General features: G+C 46.0%; 1 protein-coding gene across 2 annotated transcripts in view; it reads left to right on the forward strand.

Moving 5' to 3' along the window:
• The window catches only part of TEKT3 (tektin 3), a 182,786-nt gene extending 172,238 nt beyond the window's left edge, over positions 1-10,548 (forward strand). For both annotated transcript variants that reach the window (XM_032615149.1, XM_032615150.1), the window contains 2 exons: positions 2,185-2,339; positions 10,212-10,548. In XM_032615149.1, the coding sequence (XP_032471040.1) occupies positions 2,185-2,339; positions 10,212-10,428 (372 nt within the window). In that variant the 3' untranslated portion in view covers positions 10,429-10,548. The remainder of the gene's footprint in view (positions 1-2,184; positions 2,340-10,211) is intronic.
• The last annotated feature ends 6,560 nt before the right edge of the window (positions 10,549-17,108 follow it).

Genomic DNA, 17,108 nt, shown 5'->3' on the forward strand with positions numbered 1-17,108 from the left:
AGCCTCAGGAGGTATAGCCAGCCAATCAGAGGTTGAGTCAGGTCTGTAAAGAGACCCTCTGGCTGGCACAGACGGTGTGTGTCCCTAGAGAGACAAGCTTGGAAAGGCAGGTGGAGCCAGACTGTGGACGTCATTGATGGGCAGGCATCCCCTGGGCAGTGAGGGGCCACCTAAAGGCCTTTTATCGATAGAAGGCTGACACGATGGAGTCCCTTTGGTCAACAAAGTTTTGTTTACTACTGTATTAGTTTGCTCTGGCTGCCGTAACAGAGCCCAACAGACTGGGTGGCTTAAACAACAGAGATTTATTTTCTCCCAGTCCTGGAGGCTGAAGTCTGAGATCAGGTTATCAGTGGGGTTGGTTTCTCCTGAGGCCTCTCTCCTAGGCTTGTAGACGGGCGCCTTCTCCCACACCACATCACGTGCTCTCTTCCCTCCATGCCTGTCTGTCTCCTAATCTCTCTTTATAAGGACACCAGTCAGGTTGGATTAGGACCAACACTAATGACCTCATTAAAGAACTTCATTAGCTCTTTAAAGGCTCTACCTTCAAATACGATCACATTCCGGGATCTGGGGGTTAGGGCTTCAACATATGGATTTGGGGGGGTTGAGGAGGATAGAATTCAACTCATAACAGCTACATTCAAGGTGCTGTGCCAGGGGCTTTGGGGTATACACACATGATGACTCACTGACCCTGCCATCTTGTGGAAAATGATATGTAGAAAATGATATGTTCCATCAGAATGGAACGTATGTAGAGAATGATAAGTTCCATCAGAAAAGTGCAGAAAGAACCCTTTGGAGCTACAGATAAAAGGTTGTTTGTTTAGCAGAAGGAGCAGTTATTTCCAGTGGTGAGAGATGGGGGTGGCTTCGTGGAGCGGGGAGCCCTTGAGGGTGGCCTTGGTGATAGAACAGTGTAATGATTTTCAGCAGGTGGTTGAAAGCTTGGAAGAGAGGGCAGAGCTTAACTGACAGGTGAAAGAGTTCCTGGATTTCACAAGTGCTGAAGCTGTGTGGTTACAGGAGGTCTCTGCAGGGAGAAAGGAGATAGCAGAGAAGGGGTCAAGGGCAGCACCTTGCACTGGAGTGAGGAGAAGGAGTTAGAGACAAAATTAAGGATTAGGATAGCAGTTGGCCAGAGAAGTAAGCAAGGCGAGGGTTTCTAGGGGAGGGACACTCCGGAGAGGTCTCATCATTGACTTTGAGTGCGTGGTCTCACCAGAACAACCAGGGCCAGAGACAGGATACGGGGGCCACTGGGAGGTTAGGTGGGTGGCACGTGGAGGGAGTAGGCAAGGCCACTGCTGAGTCCATGTGGCTGTGAACTTGAGGAGAGGCTGGGGAGGTACCAGCCGGAGAGGACCCAGCGGGATTGGATGAGAGCGTGGTGGGAAAGGCATGAGGGTTCAAAGGAATTTGGGTGATGGTTGGGGGGCATCCCCAGGCCACAGGAAAGTGGCTGAAGAAGAGGGGACTAATGGGGGGGTGTGGAGACCCGGGGTGGGCAGAGGTCAAGGTCGTAGGCAAAGGAGAAGGCAGGGTTTTCAGAGCACAAGAAGGGGGCTTGCTTGTCAGAAGAGGAAGACAAACCAGGGAGGGATTCAGGTTTAGGTAACCGGGGGACCTTCTTTAAGGAGAGAAGAATATAAAATTGGGGTTACCAGATTATGAGCTCCTCCCTTGCAAGTGAGACACCCCAAAGCTTGACCTCGATTTGCCTCAAGGCAAATCCTCCCCTAGCAGGAAAACCTCTCTGAGATTAGTGAGGAGAGGCAGCAGGAAGATAGAAGCAAGGATACACCGACGTGGGAGGGAAGCAGGGACCCTCGAAGCTGCTGGCCTCCCTTTTCTCGGAGTCACATGCAAATGTGTATCAGTAAATATCTAACAGCCGGTGATCTGAGGGAAAAGGAGAAAGCGAGCTCGGATTGGCGGCATTCGCCCATTTCTGTGGCCTAAGTGCTCGCACGCTGAGTCAGGAGGAGATGCTCTCCAAAGGGTGGGAGCAGGTGCCGCACCTCCCACCGCGGGTCCCGTGATGGGCCTGGTGGGAGGAGGCCCTCAGACAATCCTCCTTCCCGTCAGGGGGAGGCCCGGCCACCGATGCACGGGTCGGGGAGCAGGTTGTTGAGGGCCCGGCACCAAAGCCCCGGGCGTTTGCTTCTCCTGGTACAGACCCTGCAGGAGATTTTCCAGACGGAGATGACCATCGAATCCATCAAGAAAGCCATCAGTGACAAGTGCGCCTTCCTGAAGGTGGCTCAGACCAGGCTGGATGAGCGTACGCGGAGGCCCAACATAGAGCTCTGCAGAGACATGGCTCAGCTGCGGTGAGTGAGGGGAGAACCAGGTGGGGGTCACGGTGATGGGGAGGGGGGGCGCCCTCAGGGCCAGCTCGGGCTCCTCTGGGGAAACCCCCAGGCTGCCGGCAGCTCTGAGCTCCTAAGGCTCGTCCACCAGCACATGGGGATGTAGAGCAGCCTAGAGATGGTCACGGCGCTAGAGCCTCCTTTAAAGTGTCAGTAATGGGGTTCGTGTTTAACAGCCCGGATTTTCGGTTTGGGATGATGGAAAGTTCTCGAGATGGAAGGTGGTGATGGTTGCCAAGTTTGTGAATGTACTTAATGCCAGGAACTTAAGAGCTGAGATGGTAAATTTTGTGTTCTGTCTATTTTACCGTGACTAAAACAAAAAGGAAATGACATCAACACTACACACAAGAATAGTGTTAACTTAGCCTCATTCAGGGGGTGGAGGTGACGTTGGGCTCCTTTGCACCTCCCTGGAGTGTCCGGAGTTTCCAGATCCCCTGTCTCGGAAACAGTACAGAGGTTGGCCGCTGTGTGTGTCCGAGTGCCCCTGACTGATCGGAAAAGGGACTTTGGGTGCCAACTCCCCCCACCCCATCTGTTGGCTCTCAGCGTTGCCCTCATCTGCTTCTTTGGGTGCTTCATTCCTGCTCTCATCGTTAAGAGCATGCTCAGGATCCCCTAAACCCCGATGGCTCATTTCAGCTCATTTCAGTTTGTTCTGTTCTTGATAGAAATTGCAAGCAGCTGGTCATCATCAAGCATCTCCCACGTGTACACGGTGGGAGGGATCCGACACTACACTTCATCTTCTGGACACTAGGTGTATTTTCTTCTTCTTCTTTTTAACTTTGGAAGATTCCTTTCAGGATGGGCTTGAATGGAATTAGCCACCCTCCCACCCCCATTCTGGCTTCGTTTCCAATTTCTCAGTACCTGCCTATCTGCCTCTTTCTGGATTGCATCATTGCCGTGCTTAGGTCTTGAAACACTTTGTGCAGAAGCAAATGAAATTTATAGCAACTGGAGGGACGAAGCGGCAGCGCTTGAACTGGAGCAGTGGGAGAGACCACTAGCCTTGTAGTCTGCCTGGTCCACGACTGAGTTCCCTTATATCCTAGGGACAAAGCGGCTTTGAGCTCTTACCCAGGGAACAAGCGGTGGGGTGAGGCTGTGAAGGAAAGGGTGGTCTTTGTGAGGCCAAGAATGAGAAAGATGATGATAAAGGTGGTGATGGTGACAATCACAATAGCTGTTGCCATTTATTGATCTTATTCTGTGCCGGGCACTGTCCTGCATACTTTACCTTATGCATTCTCTTCAATTTACAAAGAAGTAAATGGAGGCAGAAGCGGGCTGAGTGACGGTGACCCAGCGGGCAACTGCTGGGAGGAAGGAGAGACATAGTTAGAATCCTTGCCCATCTCCCTGCTGAGCTCCGTTCAAACAAAGCAGCAGTTTGCTTCTGCTTCCCCATGTTTCATTGTATGGGGCCTTTGCCACCCCGCTGTCCTGTACCTAAGCTCATCTGGCCTTCTCAAGGCCCACATGGGATGGGTCAGCAAAGCAGGTGTTGTATCCTCATCTCACTCTCACAGAGGATAAAACAGAGGGTCACAGAAGATAAAACAGAGGGTCACAGAGGATAAAACAGAGGGTCACAGAGGAGACGTTACTGCAAAACACCCTCCATGGGCAGCACGCGTGTTGTCTGTGTTGGATGCTAAGAGGTGTGCTCTAGAATAGGTTCAAATGGCCTTCATCTCCCACAGTAGCTGCGTTTCTCCTAGTGGAGCTGTCGTCTGGGCCATCACCATGGAGGAGGTCACCCAGGCCACATGTTTCTCCAAGTGGGTTCCACAGAACCCCGACTCACACACAGCCCATCATTGAGGTGAAGCAGCCCACCACTCTGGAGGCAACCAGTCTGAAGTATCTATTTATTACAGGAACCTGGTAGTGGGATCACACCCATTTGGCCAGTTAGATTAGATCATGAATTGTGGTTTTATGCAAATATTATTGGGAGAAGCTGAGCTGAAGTTTCATGCTCCGACAATTTCTGCGGAGCCATCAAAAGTAGTGACAGGGGACTTCCCTGGTGGCACAGTGGTTAAGAATACGCCTGCCAATGCAGGGGACACGGGTTCGAGCCCTGGCCCGGGAAGATCCCACATGCCGCGGAGCAACTAAGCCCGTGCGCCACAACCACTGACCCTGCGCTCTAGAGCTCACGAGCCACAGCTACTGAGCCTGTGAGCCACAACTACTGAAGCCCGCACGCCTAGAGCCCGTGCTCCGCAACAAGAGAAGCCACCTCCATGAGAAGCCTGCGCACCGCAACGAAGAGTAGCTCCCGCTCGCCGCAACTAGAGAAAGCCCGCGTGCAGCAACAAAGACCCAACGCAGCCAAAAATAAATAAATAAATAAATTTATCAAAAGAAAAAAAAAAAGTAGAGCCGGGAAGAGAGAAATTGTTTGGGCTGCCATCAGACCAACACAGGGTTGCTTTTCAGAAGGGTTTTGAGTCGTGGTCGAATTTGACTTTGCAGTTATCAGACAAGGCATTCACAGCTGCTTCTGAGAAGCTGAATGATTTTTCCTCTTTTCTCCCCCTTCACGGCTAAACAGAATTTGCTTTTCCTTTACTTCCTGTCGACCCTGCAGTGTGTCTATTTCCTCAGCTCCTTTACTGACTTCAGGACAAAACCTACTTTTGTTTCCGTAAAGATTTCTTGTTAAAATATCGTCGCCAAAAATATGGTCCTAGAGGAACAGCAGTGGAATTTAGGATTGTTATTGAGGGAGGAGGGGATTATTTTTCTTATTCAACTCATCATTCTGAAAGCAGCCCTTTGGCTGTCTAGATGAAGAAAACACAAGGACCATAAACTCAGGGGAGTGAGGACAGAGAAAAAGTGCTGTTTCCATTTCAAGACTTTGATTTGCATTTGAAGTTTTTCTAAATGGGTGCTTTCAAGAGCAATTCTAAACATTCTTGGCATCCTTGAGGGCAGGCCAGACCAGGCTCTGCTTTACTTAATCTTGATATATTTTTTTCAGACGACGGTAGTTTTATTTGTATTTGAATGCAAACTGTTTTTTCAGTTCTGTAATTTCCCCCCAAATGAGTGGCTTCGGCAGAACGGCTGTCTGCCATCTGCCAAGAATAAGGAAACTGAGAGTGGAACGTGGCCTTGAAAGAGGAGGAGAAACGTATTTCTAACGGCGAAAGTTGAGGGAGGTGTCGTATCTCTGAGCTGCCTTCACGCAGCGATGGGAAAACCAGGATGTTAGCTGCCTGCATTCTAAGTATCTGGAATTGCTTTAAAAAAAAATTGGTATTTTAACGTGTCTTTTTTCAGAAGAGCCCTCACAGATAAGTTTTCCACTAGACTAACGTTTGGCTGTCAGGAGTGAAGACTCACACGTCACCCTGCTCCGTCCCTACCTTTGGGTTCAGGGTTCCGTTTGAAGCGGTGAAAACAGCTCAGGGAAGGCTGGGAGACGAGAAGCAGGCCAGTGTGATTATAAACAACTCACCCTCATAAATCCCATCACCAGCCGTGTCCGACAGCCTCTCTGAAGATGTGTTTCTTTGCTAGTGGTATTGTATACCCTGGGATCTTCAAAAGAGAAACTTACTTTTTAAATCCAGCCTGACCTAAACAACAACAAAATATGCCTTTAGCTCAGTTCTCAGATGCTATGTTTACAGATCTCAGGCCAGAGGAAACTCCCACACTTAAGTTTAATTCCTTCCCTCCCCCATTGGAAGTAAGAAGACAGTTCAGGCTCTAAGATGAAAGGAGATGCACGGTGTGGGTGTGTTTTCACGGCTTGTCGTTGCATCCATGAGCCTTTTGGGGGTGCTCTGCGGTGCTCCCCACCTCGGGCTGGCTGCAGGTGGCTCCCTCTGGCCTGTGCTCCCTCTTCATCACCTGGGGTCTGCTCCTCGTTCCTGGGAGACCCTTGACTTGGACTTCCGGGCAGCTTCCTACCTCCCATCATGGGCTGCATCTCCTAGGACACAGAAGTTGGTCCCCATCCATCAAGCATTTTCTGTGCCCCTGTCAACTGCAGGAGGGGCTGTGGATGTCACTTTCCCGGACCTGACGGCCGGCAGGGAGATGTAGCACACAGGCCACGACAAGCACCCCGAGGGCCACAGAAGGGCTGGCGCTCTTGGAACACACGACATCGATATCTGGCAGCGAACTAGTCCCAGGGCTGAGGGAGGGACTTCCCTAAGAAGGGTCTGTCCAGCCGGGCTTTGAGGATGGCGTAAATTAGCGGGATGAAGAGTGGAATAAGAGCATCGTGGGCTGAGGGGACGGCAAGGGGGAGACCCTGAGGTCAGACACGAAGCAGGGACATTCAAGGACTTGCCTGCACAGTGGAGAGGAAGGGCGCAGGGGCGCGGGAAGACAGGTACCACAGATTTTTACATAGGGGTGTGAGGAAGAGGGTGGGGTCAGGGATGATCAGAAGACCTTTGGTTCCAGCATCCACAAGGATGACGTCACCATGGCCTGAGATGGGACAGGCAGGTGGCCTGGGGTGCTGGTGATTCATCTGCTCTGTACCCCACCTTGGCGTGGGTGAGCCCCTGGCGGGCATACCCACCAGGGAGGGTGTGTCCAGAACGTGGGCCTGCAGGGAGGTCCTGGGGAGTCTCCAGACCCCCTTCATTTGTCCGCTGTGGCCTCGGATGGAGATGTGATGTTTGCCCCGTCGCGGTGTCGGTCCAGCCGAGGCATTTCAGGTAACCTCTCTGAGTTCAAGGCCAAAGAGAGTTCAAGTCCCTCAAAATTGTGTTTCCTTTTTGGAAACTATTTATTGTTTTCTTTCTGGCGTTAAGAGCTGTATCTGTTCGTGATAGAAAATCAGAAAATGAAATTAAAAATCACCGTCAATTCTCCTTGCCGTTGAGGGATAACCATGGTTGCCACCAGGCACGTTAACAAAATGTGATCACGCTGCATGTAGAGTTCTGTATCCTGACTTTTTCAACCAACATTGTATTCTGAGTTTCCTTCCCCAAGGCAAAAACAAATTCTTGTTTAAAAAGTATTGCCTGCATAGTATTCCATGTCTGGCTACCGTGTCCGTTATCATCAGGATCTTGTTTCCTCTTGTTCTCTCATAATAATACCCAGTACAGGATAACACAGCGAAGGCATTGTTCCTTTATCGTTTTCTGTCAAACTTTTCACTTTGTTTAAATTCACAACTAAGAGAGAGACACGCTCTGATTTTAAAACAAATTCAAACAGTACAGATCCATATGGAGTAAAAAACAAGAGCCTCTTTTCTGCCCTCTCCTCTCCCCCCCCCCCCACCAGCACCACCCCCCAACCTTAACCAGCAGCTGCTGATTTGGTGCATCTCCTTAAACACGTTTACAATTTGTCCTTTACCAAAAGCAGGGGGCGGAGGGTTTTGAGTAGAGACGTTGTGGCTTTGGTGCCATCTTAAATGAATATTCTGTGAGAGCTCATTTTGGGCCTGACACTATTTTGGTTCTTGTGGTAGGGTTGCCAGATTTTGCAGATTGGCGGCCAGGTAAATATGAATCTCAGATAAACGATGAATACTTTTTTAGCATTAGTATATCCCCAATACCGCAAGGCATCTTCACACAGAAAACACTTATGGTAAGTAAAAATACTTGCAGTGAATATTATTCAGCCTTAAAAAGAAAGGAGATTCTGACACGTGCTACCACATGGATGAACCTTGAGGACATTTTGCTGAGTGAAACAAACCAGTTACAGAAGGACAAATACTGGATGATGCCACTTGTGTGAAGCACCTAGTGTGGTCAGATTCATAGAGACAGAAAGAAGAACGGTGGTTGCCGGGGGATGGGGGTCGCGGGGCAGAATAGGGGTTAGTGTCGAAAGGGGACAGAGCTGCCATTTTGCAAGATGAAAAGAGTTCTGTGGGTGGAGGGTGGTGATGGCCGTGTGACTGCCCATGATGCCACCAAACTGCACACTTAAAAATGGCTCCGATGGTAAATTTTATGTTGTTTATATTTTACCGCAGTGAAAAAAATACTTGGACTAAAAACATACGTGTTTATCTGAAATTCAAATTTAACTGGGCCTCCTGTGTATTATCTGGGAGGCCTGCGCTGTGGGGATGACAAATAGAAGTGAGATGGTCTCACCCAGAGGGTCCAGGGCCGAGGCCAACTTCCCAGGTCTCTGCTTCTGGGAGCTGAGTGGGCGGGGCAGGAAATGGGACCCAGTTCCTTATTATGGCCACCGAGACTCCTGATTTCCTTCTTAGCTTCCTGGATAACTGTGAGTGGTGTATAAACACATGCAGGCCGTCTGCCTGTGGGGAGAGCAGTTCGTCAGTCCCTGGGGCTCAATTTCCTTGTCTGTAGAACAAGGAAGCTGGGCTTGATGACCTCTGCCATTTATCTTCCAGTGGCAAAGCCTGTGAAGCTATAAAATGGTCTTGGTATAATGATTTCCACATGGTCTGGGTATTTTTCTACGGTCGTGAAATCTTCCGCCTGCAGCGACGTCCACACCCCTATTTGTTCACTGTCACTATTCTCTTTATATTATGGTACATTTTAGTTAATTTCATGCACACACCCGCCCTCCCCCCACCCAACCAGTCTGCTGATAAATGAACATCCCCAACAAAGAAAACTTTAGCTCTGAATCACTGGGCAAAATTTGATGAATTTGGAGTTGGTGGTTTCAACTGAGATAAGTTATTATCCTTACTATTGTCTTTTATAACCTGTTTAGTATTCTTTCTCTTGATTGACCACATGGTCCCACCCCTTGGATATTATTGGCCAAATCAGAGGGTAAAGCAGTCCTTGCTTAATTGCTCTCTGGGAGGAGAAAGAGTTTCTAAATATAAACACAACAGAAGAAATCACAGAAAAAGAAAGATGTAGCTAACTAAAAATTGAAATCTTATGTATAACGAAATATAAGCTAAATTAAAAGGTAAAAAACAAATTAGAGAAAACATTTGCCACAAGCTTAACAGACCAAAAAAAAAAAAAAAAAAATGTAATATGCCTAAAACTTAAAGAACTTTTTGCCAAAGTTTAAGATAATTAGTAATACCCCAATAGAAAAATGAGCAAAAGACAGGAAGAGGCAATTCATGGAAAAATTGCAAAATGCCCAATAGACATTTAGGAAAGTTTCACTGATAATCAAAGAAATGAAAATGATATCAGTTAAAATAATTTGAGGAGGGATGCTAGATTTTTTTACATGAAATGATGACTTTTTTCCTTTCTGTCTTGAAAAATGTGTCATGTTTTTCATCATCAGAACGACAGCTTGTTTCATGGTTTACGTAGCTGATTTCATGAATTATCATTTTCATGTCCCATTAGGTTTTTGACGTTTCGATATTTACTCTGGAACCTTGGGGCATTGCTGGGGGGAGGGGCATTATAATTGGAGGAGTGTCCATTAACTAACCCCTCCCCCACCGTAGTTAACAGGTTGGGCTGAATTCTAGCCGACGAATAAAGCTGGGCGTTCCCCTCTTCCTCACTATATAAACAGCTTTCAATGATGAAGTAAATGCATGAAAATTGAGCTGTTTCCATTTTCCCCATCTTTACTATTAAAAAAACCCAAATGTTTAAAAGTTTACCTTTTTAAATGTTATAAGGTCTAATATTCGCGTGTATGCGCAATGCATGTATGAAAACTTTTTGGTGCCCCCCGAATGTCCTTGGTGTGCCTTTTGGATCGTCCTGTTTGCTTTGCGGCTTTGCAGCGTGAAGTAGTTCTGAGGTTGATGTGACCGGTGGCAATTCAGTAACCACACTCGGCGCCGGTGGAGCTGATAACCAGCGTGACTGCTGCTAACCTAACCGGTGCCTCTTCCCCTCGCAGCCTGGTTAACGAGGTGTACGAGGTGGACGACACCATCCAGACCCTGCAGCAGCGCCTGAGGGACGCGGAGGACACCCTGCAGTCGCTGGTCCACACCAAGGCCACCCTGGAGCACGACCTGGCGGTCAAAGCCAACTCCCTGTACATCGACCAGGAGAAGTGCGTGAGCATGCGCAGGAGCTTCCCCAGCACCCGGCGGCTGGTGGGCTTCTGCTAGGGCCCCTCCCCTGGACTAGGTGTGATGCTCCCCAGGTAAGGCGGAACCAGGGCGCCGCGCGCGCGCGCACTTACACGAGGGCCGATTTATATTCACTTATTAAAGGATCGTATTTATAGACATGTGCCGCGGTCCTGTCTCGTAAAAACCTTTCGTTTGCCTCCAAACCTTCGTTCCCGACGATTTACTAGGCCTCTGGGCCAGAGAAAAACAATCGATGTAATAGACAAGGTAAGAACCCTTATTTGTATTACTCTTGTTACTCTCTGTGTAACATGAATGGGCTGGAAAGGAGCAATGTATTTTTTTCTGAGGCCGTGGAGGCAGGTATCCCAGCAGGTGGGTTCTGAGAGAAACGGAGAGGCCTCTGGAAGGTAGTAGTCGGGGATAGTTTGAGCAAAATCGAACGTGGAAAAATAGAGAGTGCATTTGGACAATAGTAAGTAGACCCGTTTGGCTGTGATTCATAACGTAGGGTGTGTATGAAGAAACAGGACGGCTGAGACCCCTGGAAAGTTGCGGGGGGTGGGTTCAAGGGTAGGGGGAGTGATGGACAGCTCTGTGCAGAGACATGGCCCTGTGAAAGCAATGACCGGGAAAGGAAAGTTTGAATTGGAGAGATGGCCATGGAAACCCAAGAGGGGAGAAGCACGAAGCATGTTACAACAAATCAGCAGAACTCGCTAACCTCACAGGCGGGTGAGCCCTGAGGGCCCAGGGTGACAAAAAGTTGCTGACTTTGGGTGGGCCGAAAAATGGGACATCACTTACATTCTAGGGGGTCCTGTCTTATCTCAGGGGTTGCTTATTTTTTTTAAATAACTTTTTCTTTATTACAAATGAAAAACATTTGCTGATATCTGTTTTGGAAAATAGGGAAACGACACACCCAGAACTCCTTGTAAATTACTTGCTATCGCAGCACCCAGAAATAATCACTGAAGTTGGTCAGCATTTTATGGTATATGCTTTCAGTCCTTTTTCTGTGACAGTATATGTGTCTATAAAATTTATTTACATATACAGGTAATATGCAGTGTTTATTTACACATATGTATCATATGTAATGCTTATATTTAAATTCATAATTAATAACACTTGGGACCACACTTCTGATTTGTAATCTCCTTTTCCTTATTCATATATTATACTATAAATGGGTTTCCATGTCATTTGCCATTAATGCACAACATCATTTTGTTTTTTTTTTTTTTTTTTTTTTGCGGTACGCGGGCCTCTCACTGTTGTGGCCTCTCCCGTTGCGGAGCACAGGCTCCGGACGCGCAGGCTCAGCGGCCATGGCTCACGGGCCCAGCTGCTCCGTGGCATGTGGGATCTTCCCAGACCAGGGCACGAACCCGTGTCCCCTGCATCGGCAGGCGGACTCTCAACCACTGCGGCACCAGGGAAGCCCCACAACATCATTTTTTAAAACCTTGCCTTGGTGTCTCTAAAAACAATAAATAACCACTCTTGGAGATTTCAGAAAATACAGGTGAGGGATAACAGAGTATTTGTCTTTCTCTGCCTGACTTATTTCACTATGTTATCACGTATACGTGGAATCTAAAAAATAAAACAAACGAGTGAATATAGCAAAACAGAAACAGACCCACAGATACAGAGAACAAACTAGTGGTTACAAGAGGGGAAAGGGAAGTGGGAGGGGCAAGAGAGGGGTAGGGGATTAAGAGGTACACACTACTATGTATAAAATAAATAAGCACAGGGAAATACAGCCATTGTGTTGTAATAACTTTAAATGGAGTTATTATTTTATTCTATAAAAATATTGAATCACTATATTGTATGCCTGAAACTAATATAATATTGTAAGTCAACTATACTTCGATTAAAAAAAGAGAAAATACAGATGAGCAAAAGAAGAAAATAAAACTCTTCCATACTTCTAAACTAACTAGATGCTTTGATATACCTATATTCTATTTCTGTATTTTTATGCACATTTTCCTTTCAGAAACGGAATCCCAAATAAAGTAGCCCGTACAAAGCACTTACTTTGGGCTGAAACCATTCCCAGTGCTTTGCTCACCTCAACTCATTTACGCTTTTTGCACTTGAAAATGTATACTCTTTCCATGTCATTTAATCCCTTTCCATAACTTCATTTTAATGGCTTTTTAATATTCCATTGTCCTGAGGTTCTAGAATGTTCTATGACCAATTCCCCATTATCGAATATTTTTGTTGTGCCTGACTCTTCTTTATCACCATGTAGCCATGATTTAATCTTGTTAGTGAAATGTGTGCAAACATCTTTAATATTTTGCTTAAGGAAGGTTCCTAGATCTGGAGTCGTTACATCCGAAGTCAGGCACACACTGAAAAAGGCTTTTGCAGTGTATTATCAAATTGACCTCCTGAAACTTTACGTTACTCAGCACTCCACCACCGGCCTGTAAGAGGGCCTGTCTTTCTGCATCTTGATGATCCTGTGTTATCTTTCTTCACCAGCTCATCTTTAGTAAATAGTGACGTAGAACATTGTTCACTGGACCCTTGCATTTCTTCTGTCAATTGCTAGTCCTTGTTTTTTGCCTGTTTCCCCTGAGTATTTATCTTTTTTTCATTTGTTTTTTAGAGTTCTCTGTATATCAATCATGTGACACTTTCATCCTATGTACTGAGCATATATTCTTTGTATGCTACTTGCCTTTACGTTTTGCTTATGGCTTTCAATGTTCAGAGGCTGAAATGTGTAAATACTTCCATGATGATTTATTTCTTTGGAGTTACACCAGAAAAGCTCTTCTTCATTCCAAGATTATTTACCTATAATTTCCTCTGATTCCATTCATGACTTCTTAAATTACCCTTAACCATCTGGAATTCAATTTGATATGATGTAGAGAGCATGCTAGCTTTGAATCCTTTGATCTGGAAATACTGAAATGGGAAGATGAGTTACCGGAGGAAAGGGTTTCTCTCTTTCCTCTCCTATTTGTCTCCTCTTTCTCTTATAAGCATCTTTTTTCTGCCTGTGTTCTCTTTGCTCTGTCCCAACCACTGTCTATTAATGCCAAATCCACCTCTCTCTCTCTTTCTGTTTCTTAAAAGTTATTTTTCAGCACACCTTGGTCAGTCAACTTCACAAAACATCTCAAAATGCTAGTAGGGCTGACATAAACATGATAAGCCTGTACTAGGGTTATTTTTGTGGTCTCAGTGTATCATTTTAGACATCAAATTGTAGGTTTTGTCATTCTCCCTTTGCTTCTAATGGAAACAAAGATACTTAAGTGCCACTAAGACACTTGGCAATTAGAGCAATCAAGTGTTGGTGGTCATCAGTTTTAGACAATAGTTAGAATAAACATAAATTCCACGTCTCTTATTTGTTACATGTTTCAGGGAAAATCTTGCTGACTTTTTCCACGAATTATAATTTTTTTTGAGGAGTATGTGAGTGTGGAGTCCTTTTACTTAAACATATGTTCCCAGCGTTACAAGAATGTGATGGGAAGAAGACATAGTTCAGACAGAGGAAAAGGCTACTTTTCTCGTTATTTTGGTAAACTGTGGGCAAAGCGAAATTCCACAAATAAACATTCGGTTTCTGGTCTAAAATGTCACAGCTACTTCCGAGGGCACATATTCAAACGCTGGGATCCACGAGCAGCCAAGACTCAGAGTGTGATCTTGGTCAGAATCACAGGTCCGCAAATATCAACACGTGATCTGGCTTTATATATTCAGGCTCAAACTATCTTTAATATTATGTGGCTTTAAGGAGGGCTGCTGGAGTGTCAAAGGCTTCCACCCACCCAAGCATCATTCAGATTTAGAAATGTGTGTAACTGCCCCTAAATAACCAAGTCACCTATAATTTTAGCAATTTCCATTTACATCCCTGGAGAGTGTTGTCATAAACACCTCGCAGGGCACTTTTGAGTCCTGAGTTCATGCTGGAAATAGCTGAGGTGGGGTCCGGTTCTTGGTTATAATTTTTGCACTGAAAACGGGAATGGAGTCCTTCCTTTTGTGTGCAGGGCTGACCCAGTTCAGGAGGAGGGGGAATTGGTTCTCATGGATGTATCCCCAGTTTTCCCTGTCAGTCTCCACTCTTCTAGCCCTGGCCCTTCAACTGTTCCCGGCAGTGCTGGACCCACCATTGGTGGGATTGCCAAGACCAGCCTTCTAGGCGGGATGCCATGATGATATTTTCTGAACCCTGTTATAGTCAGGCATTCATGGAGAACAGAGACAATACTTAATGTCTTCTCCAAGGATGGAAAATCTGTTTTACCTTGAGGACCAGCTCTAGACCATAGCAGTGCTTGTTTGGAATGTTGAGAAGGAGTCTGAGGACATGTGTGAGTTCACACAGGTAAGAATCTAGACGTCGGAAGGCTGATCTAACCTGCAGGGGTCCAGGATGGAGAAGAAGCAGCACAAATATTGCGATCTCTGCTCTAAACAGTTCTATATTCTCCCTCAGCCCAGATCTTTCCCTTCCAACATCAGAAGCGTTCTGTTTTGTGATTAATGGCTCATTCCCTGGGGACCCTGCTGGGAGCTACTGGGAGACCCTTTCTGCTGCCAACTTTTTCCTTTTAGCAAGGAGCTTCTAAAGAGCTCACCATGACCAAAAAGCAACTCTGGTGGCATCATGGTAGAGATCTAACTGTACAGAATAAATTAGACATTATCATGGGATGTCCCTGGCAGTCCAACGGTTAAGACTCTGCACTCCCCGTGCAGGGGGTGTGGGTTCGATCACCGGTCAGGGAACTAAGATCCCATACGCCCTGCGGCATGGCAAAAAAAAAAAAAAAAAAGAATAAATTAGACGCTATCAAAGTTTGTGGTTTTTTAAAGAAAATTATTTGAAAACTAAAGTGTTATTTTTCCCAAGAGACGTCCATGAGGGTATAATATTTTGAACAATCAATCTCATCAACACAATGAATTAATTTTACCAAAGTATTGCCAAGTCCTAGATCTCAACGTCTTTGATTCTATCAATGAATTAATTTTACCAAAGTATTACCAAGTCCTAGATCTCAACGTCTTTGATTCTATCTTTAAATAGCATTTAAGGATAATATCTGTGTGTATACTCTGTTTCGTCAGATAGAAGAAAAAAAATCTCGATTTGACAGAATGTACGCAATTCTAGAAATCAACCTCTTCTGGCATCCTCTTGGCAATAACCGTTGGTACTGATGGACTGTAGGACTGCTCTCCATGTGCCTGGGTCTTTGGAACTGTATTTCTCCTAAAGAGCATTCAGTCCCAAATGGGAAGCCATTGCGTTTTGTGTCACTTACCGGCATTTTGGTGCGAGTTAACCAAAATAGGTTCTTTCCCGTTTGTGCGCATTCTGGGTTGCCTCTGAGCTGGAGTTATAGCTACAGAAATAGCTAACTTCCTCTAGAGAGAAAAAGGAAATTAGAACTAGGTGCCTCCTTTTCTTACCTTGGTTTGGATTCTGTTCATTTTATCTTGTGGATTTTAAGACCCTTAGCTTGGGTCACATTTCTTTGCTCACACGGAACTCAGGATACACAGGAATGTATTAGTAAAATGAGTACTAGGCATTGTGGAGTAACAGTGTTAGGGAATGTTGAAAGGAGTCAAATTATGAAATTTAGAGATTAAGAGTCAATGAAAACCCCAAATCTACAGACATAGAGCTATCTAGGGAGAATTTCAAGAGTCATTTGAGTTCTGGTTGGTTGGATAATTACCTTCATAGAGAAGTTCTGAGATGTGTTTATTGTTCAAGCTTCAAGAAGACGGTGATGATGTTTATCTCTTAGGGAGGGGAAAGCTCAAATATTCGGGGATAATGCAGAAAGACCTTTTCCCCAGTGGTGAAATAATGACCATCACTCTTGGTCAGTTTCACGATAGAAGATCAAATCCAGTGGCAAGCAAGAGGGTATATTGTGGCCCAATAGGAATGACAGGATGGTTCAGTAGTAAGTAATCCAAACCTCAGCTTCATTCTGTCTGCCTGTTCGCTGGTTGGTTGAATCCCTGGAGGAGAGCAGAGCAAGGTGTATGGAGCGAAACTGTGCTAGGAACTGGGGTCTGGACTGATATCTTGTCCTCCAGCGTCACCCTCCACCTGTCCCCACCAGCCAATTCTTTGAAGATATAGTATGTGGAAAATTGCAATTCATTCTTTATTCACTGACTCAATCAGTAGATTTTTACTGAGTCCCTTCCATGTGTTTGTGCTGTATTGGACTCTGGAGATGATACAATGGACGAGATTGACACGGTCTCTGCCCTCATGGAGGTTGCAGTCCAGTGGATTCTACTGACAAATAATCACCCAAAGAACTAAGGTAATTATGAGAATTTATGAGAGGGATTGCATCTTGGAAGGCTCTCGTGAAGTTGTGACACTTAAGCAACTGTCTGAATGGTAAGAAAATCAATGTGCAACGTGCTGGAGGTGGGAGAGCCTGCAAAGGTGTTCTAGGTGGAGAGAATCACATTTTCAAAGACTCTGAACATGTGAGGAGCTACATACAGGACTTACATACAGGCAGGACTGCCTTCGCGGACATGAGACCTGCGCAGTCACTCAGAGCCTTGGGCTCAGGGGAGCTCGTGCTTGGTTCAATGCTCTGCTGTTTCCCTCTTGAAATTCTTAATAATTTTTGAACAAGGAGGCCTGCATTTTCATTTTGCACTGAGTCCCTCAG

This window comes from Phocoena sinus, chromosome 20 (assembly GCF_008692025.1).
Source record: "Phocoena sinus isolate mPhoSin1 chromosome 20, mPhoSin1.pri, whole genome shotgun sequence".
Classification (NCBI taxonomy): Eukaryota; Metazoa; Chordata; class Mammalia; order Artiodactyla; family Phocoenidae; genus Phocoena; species Phocoena sinus.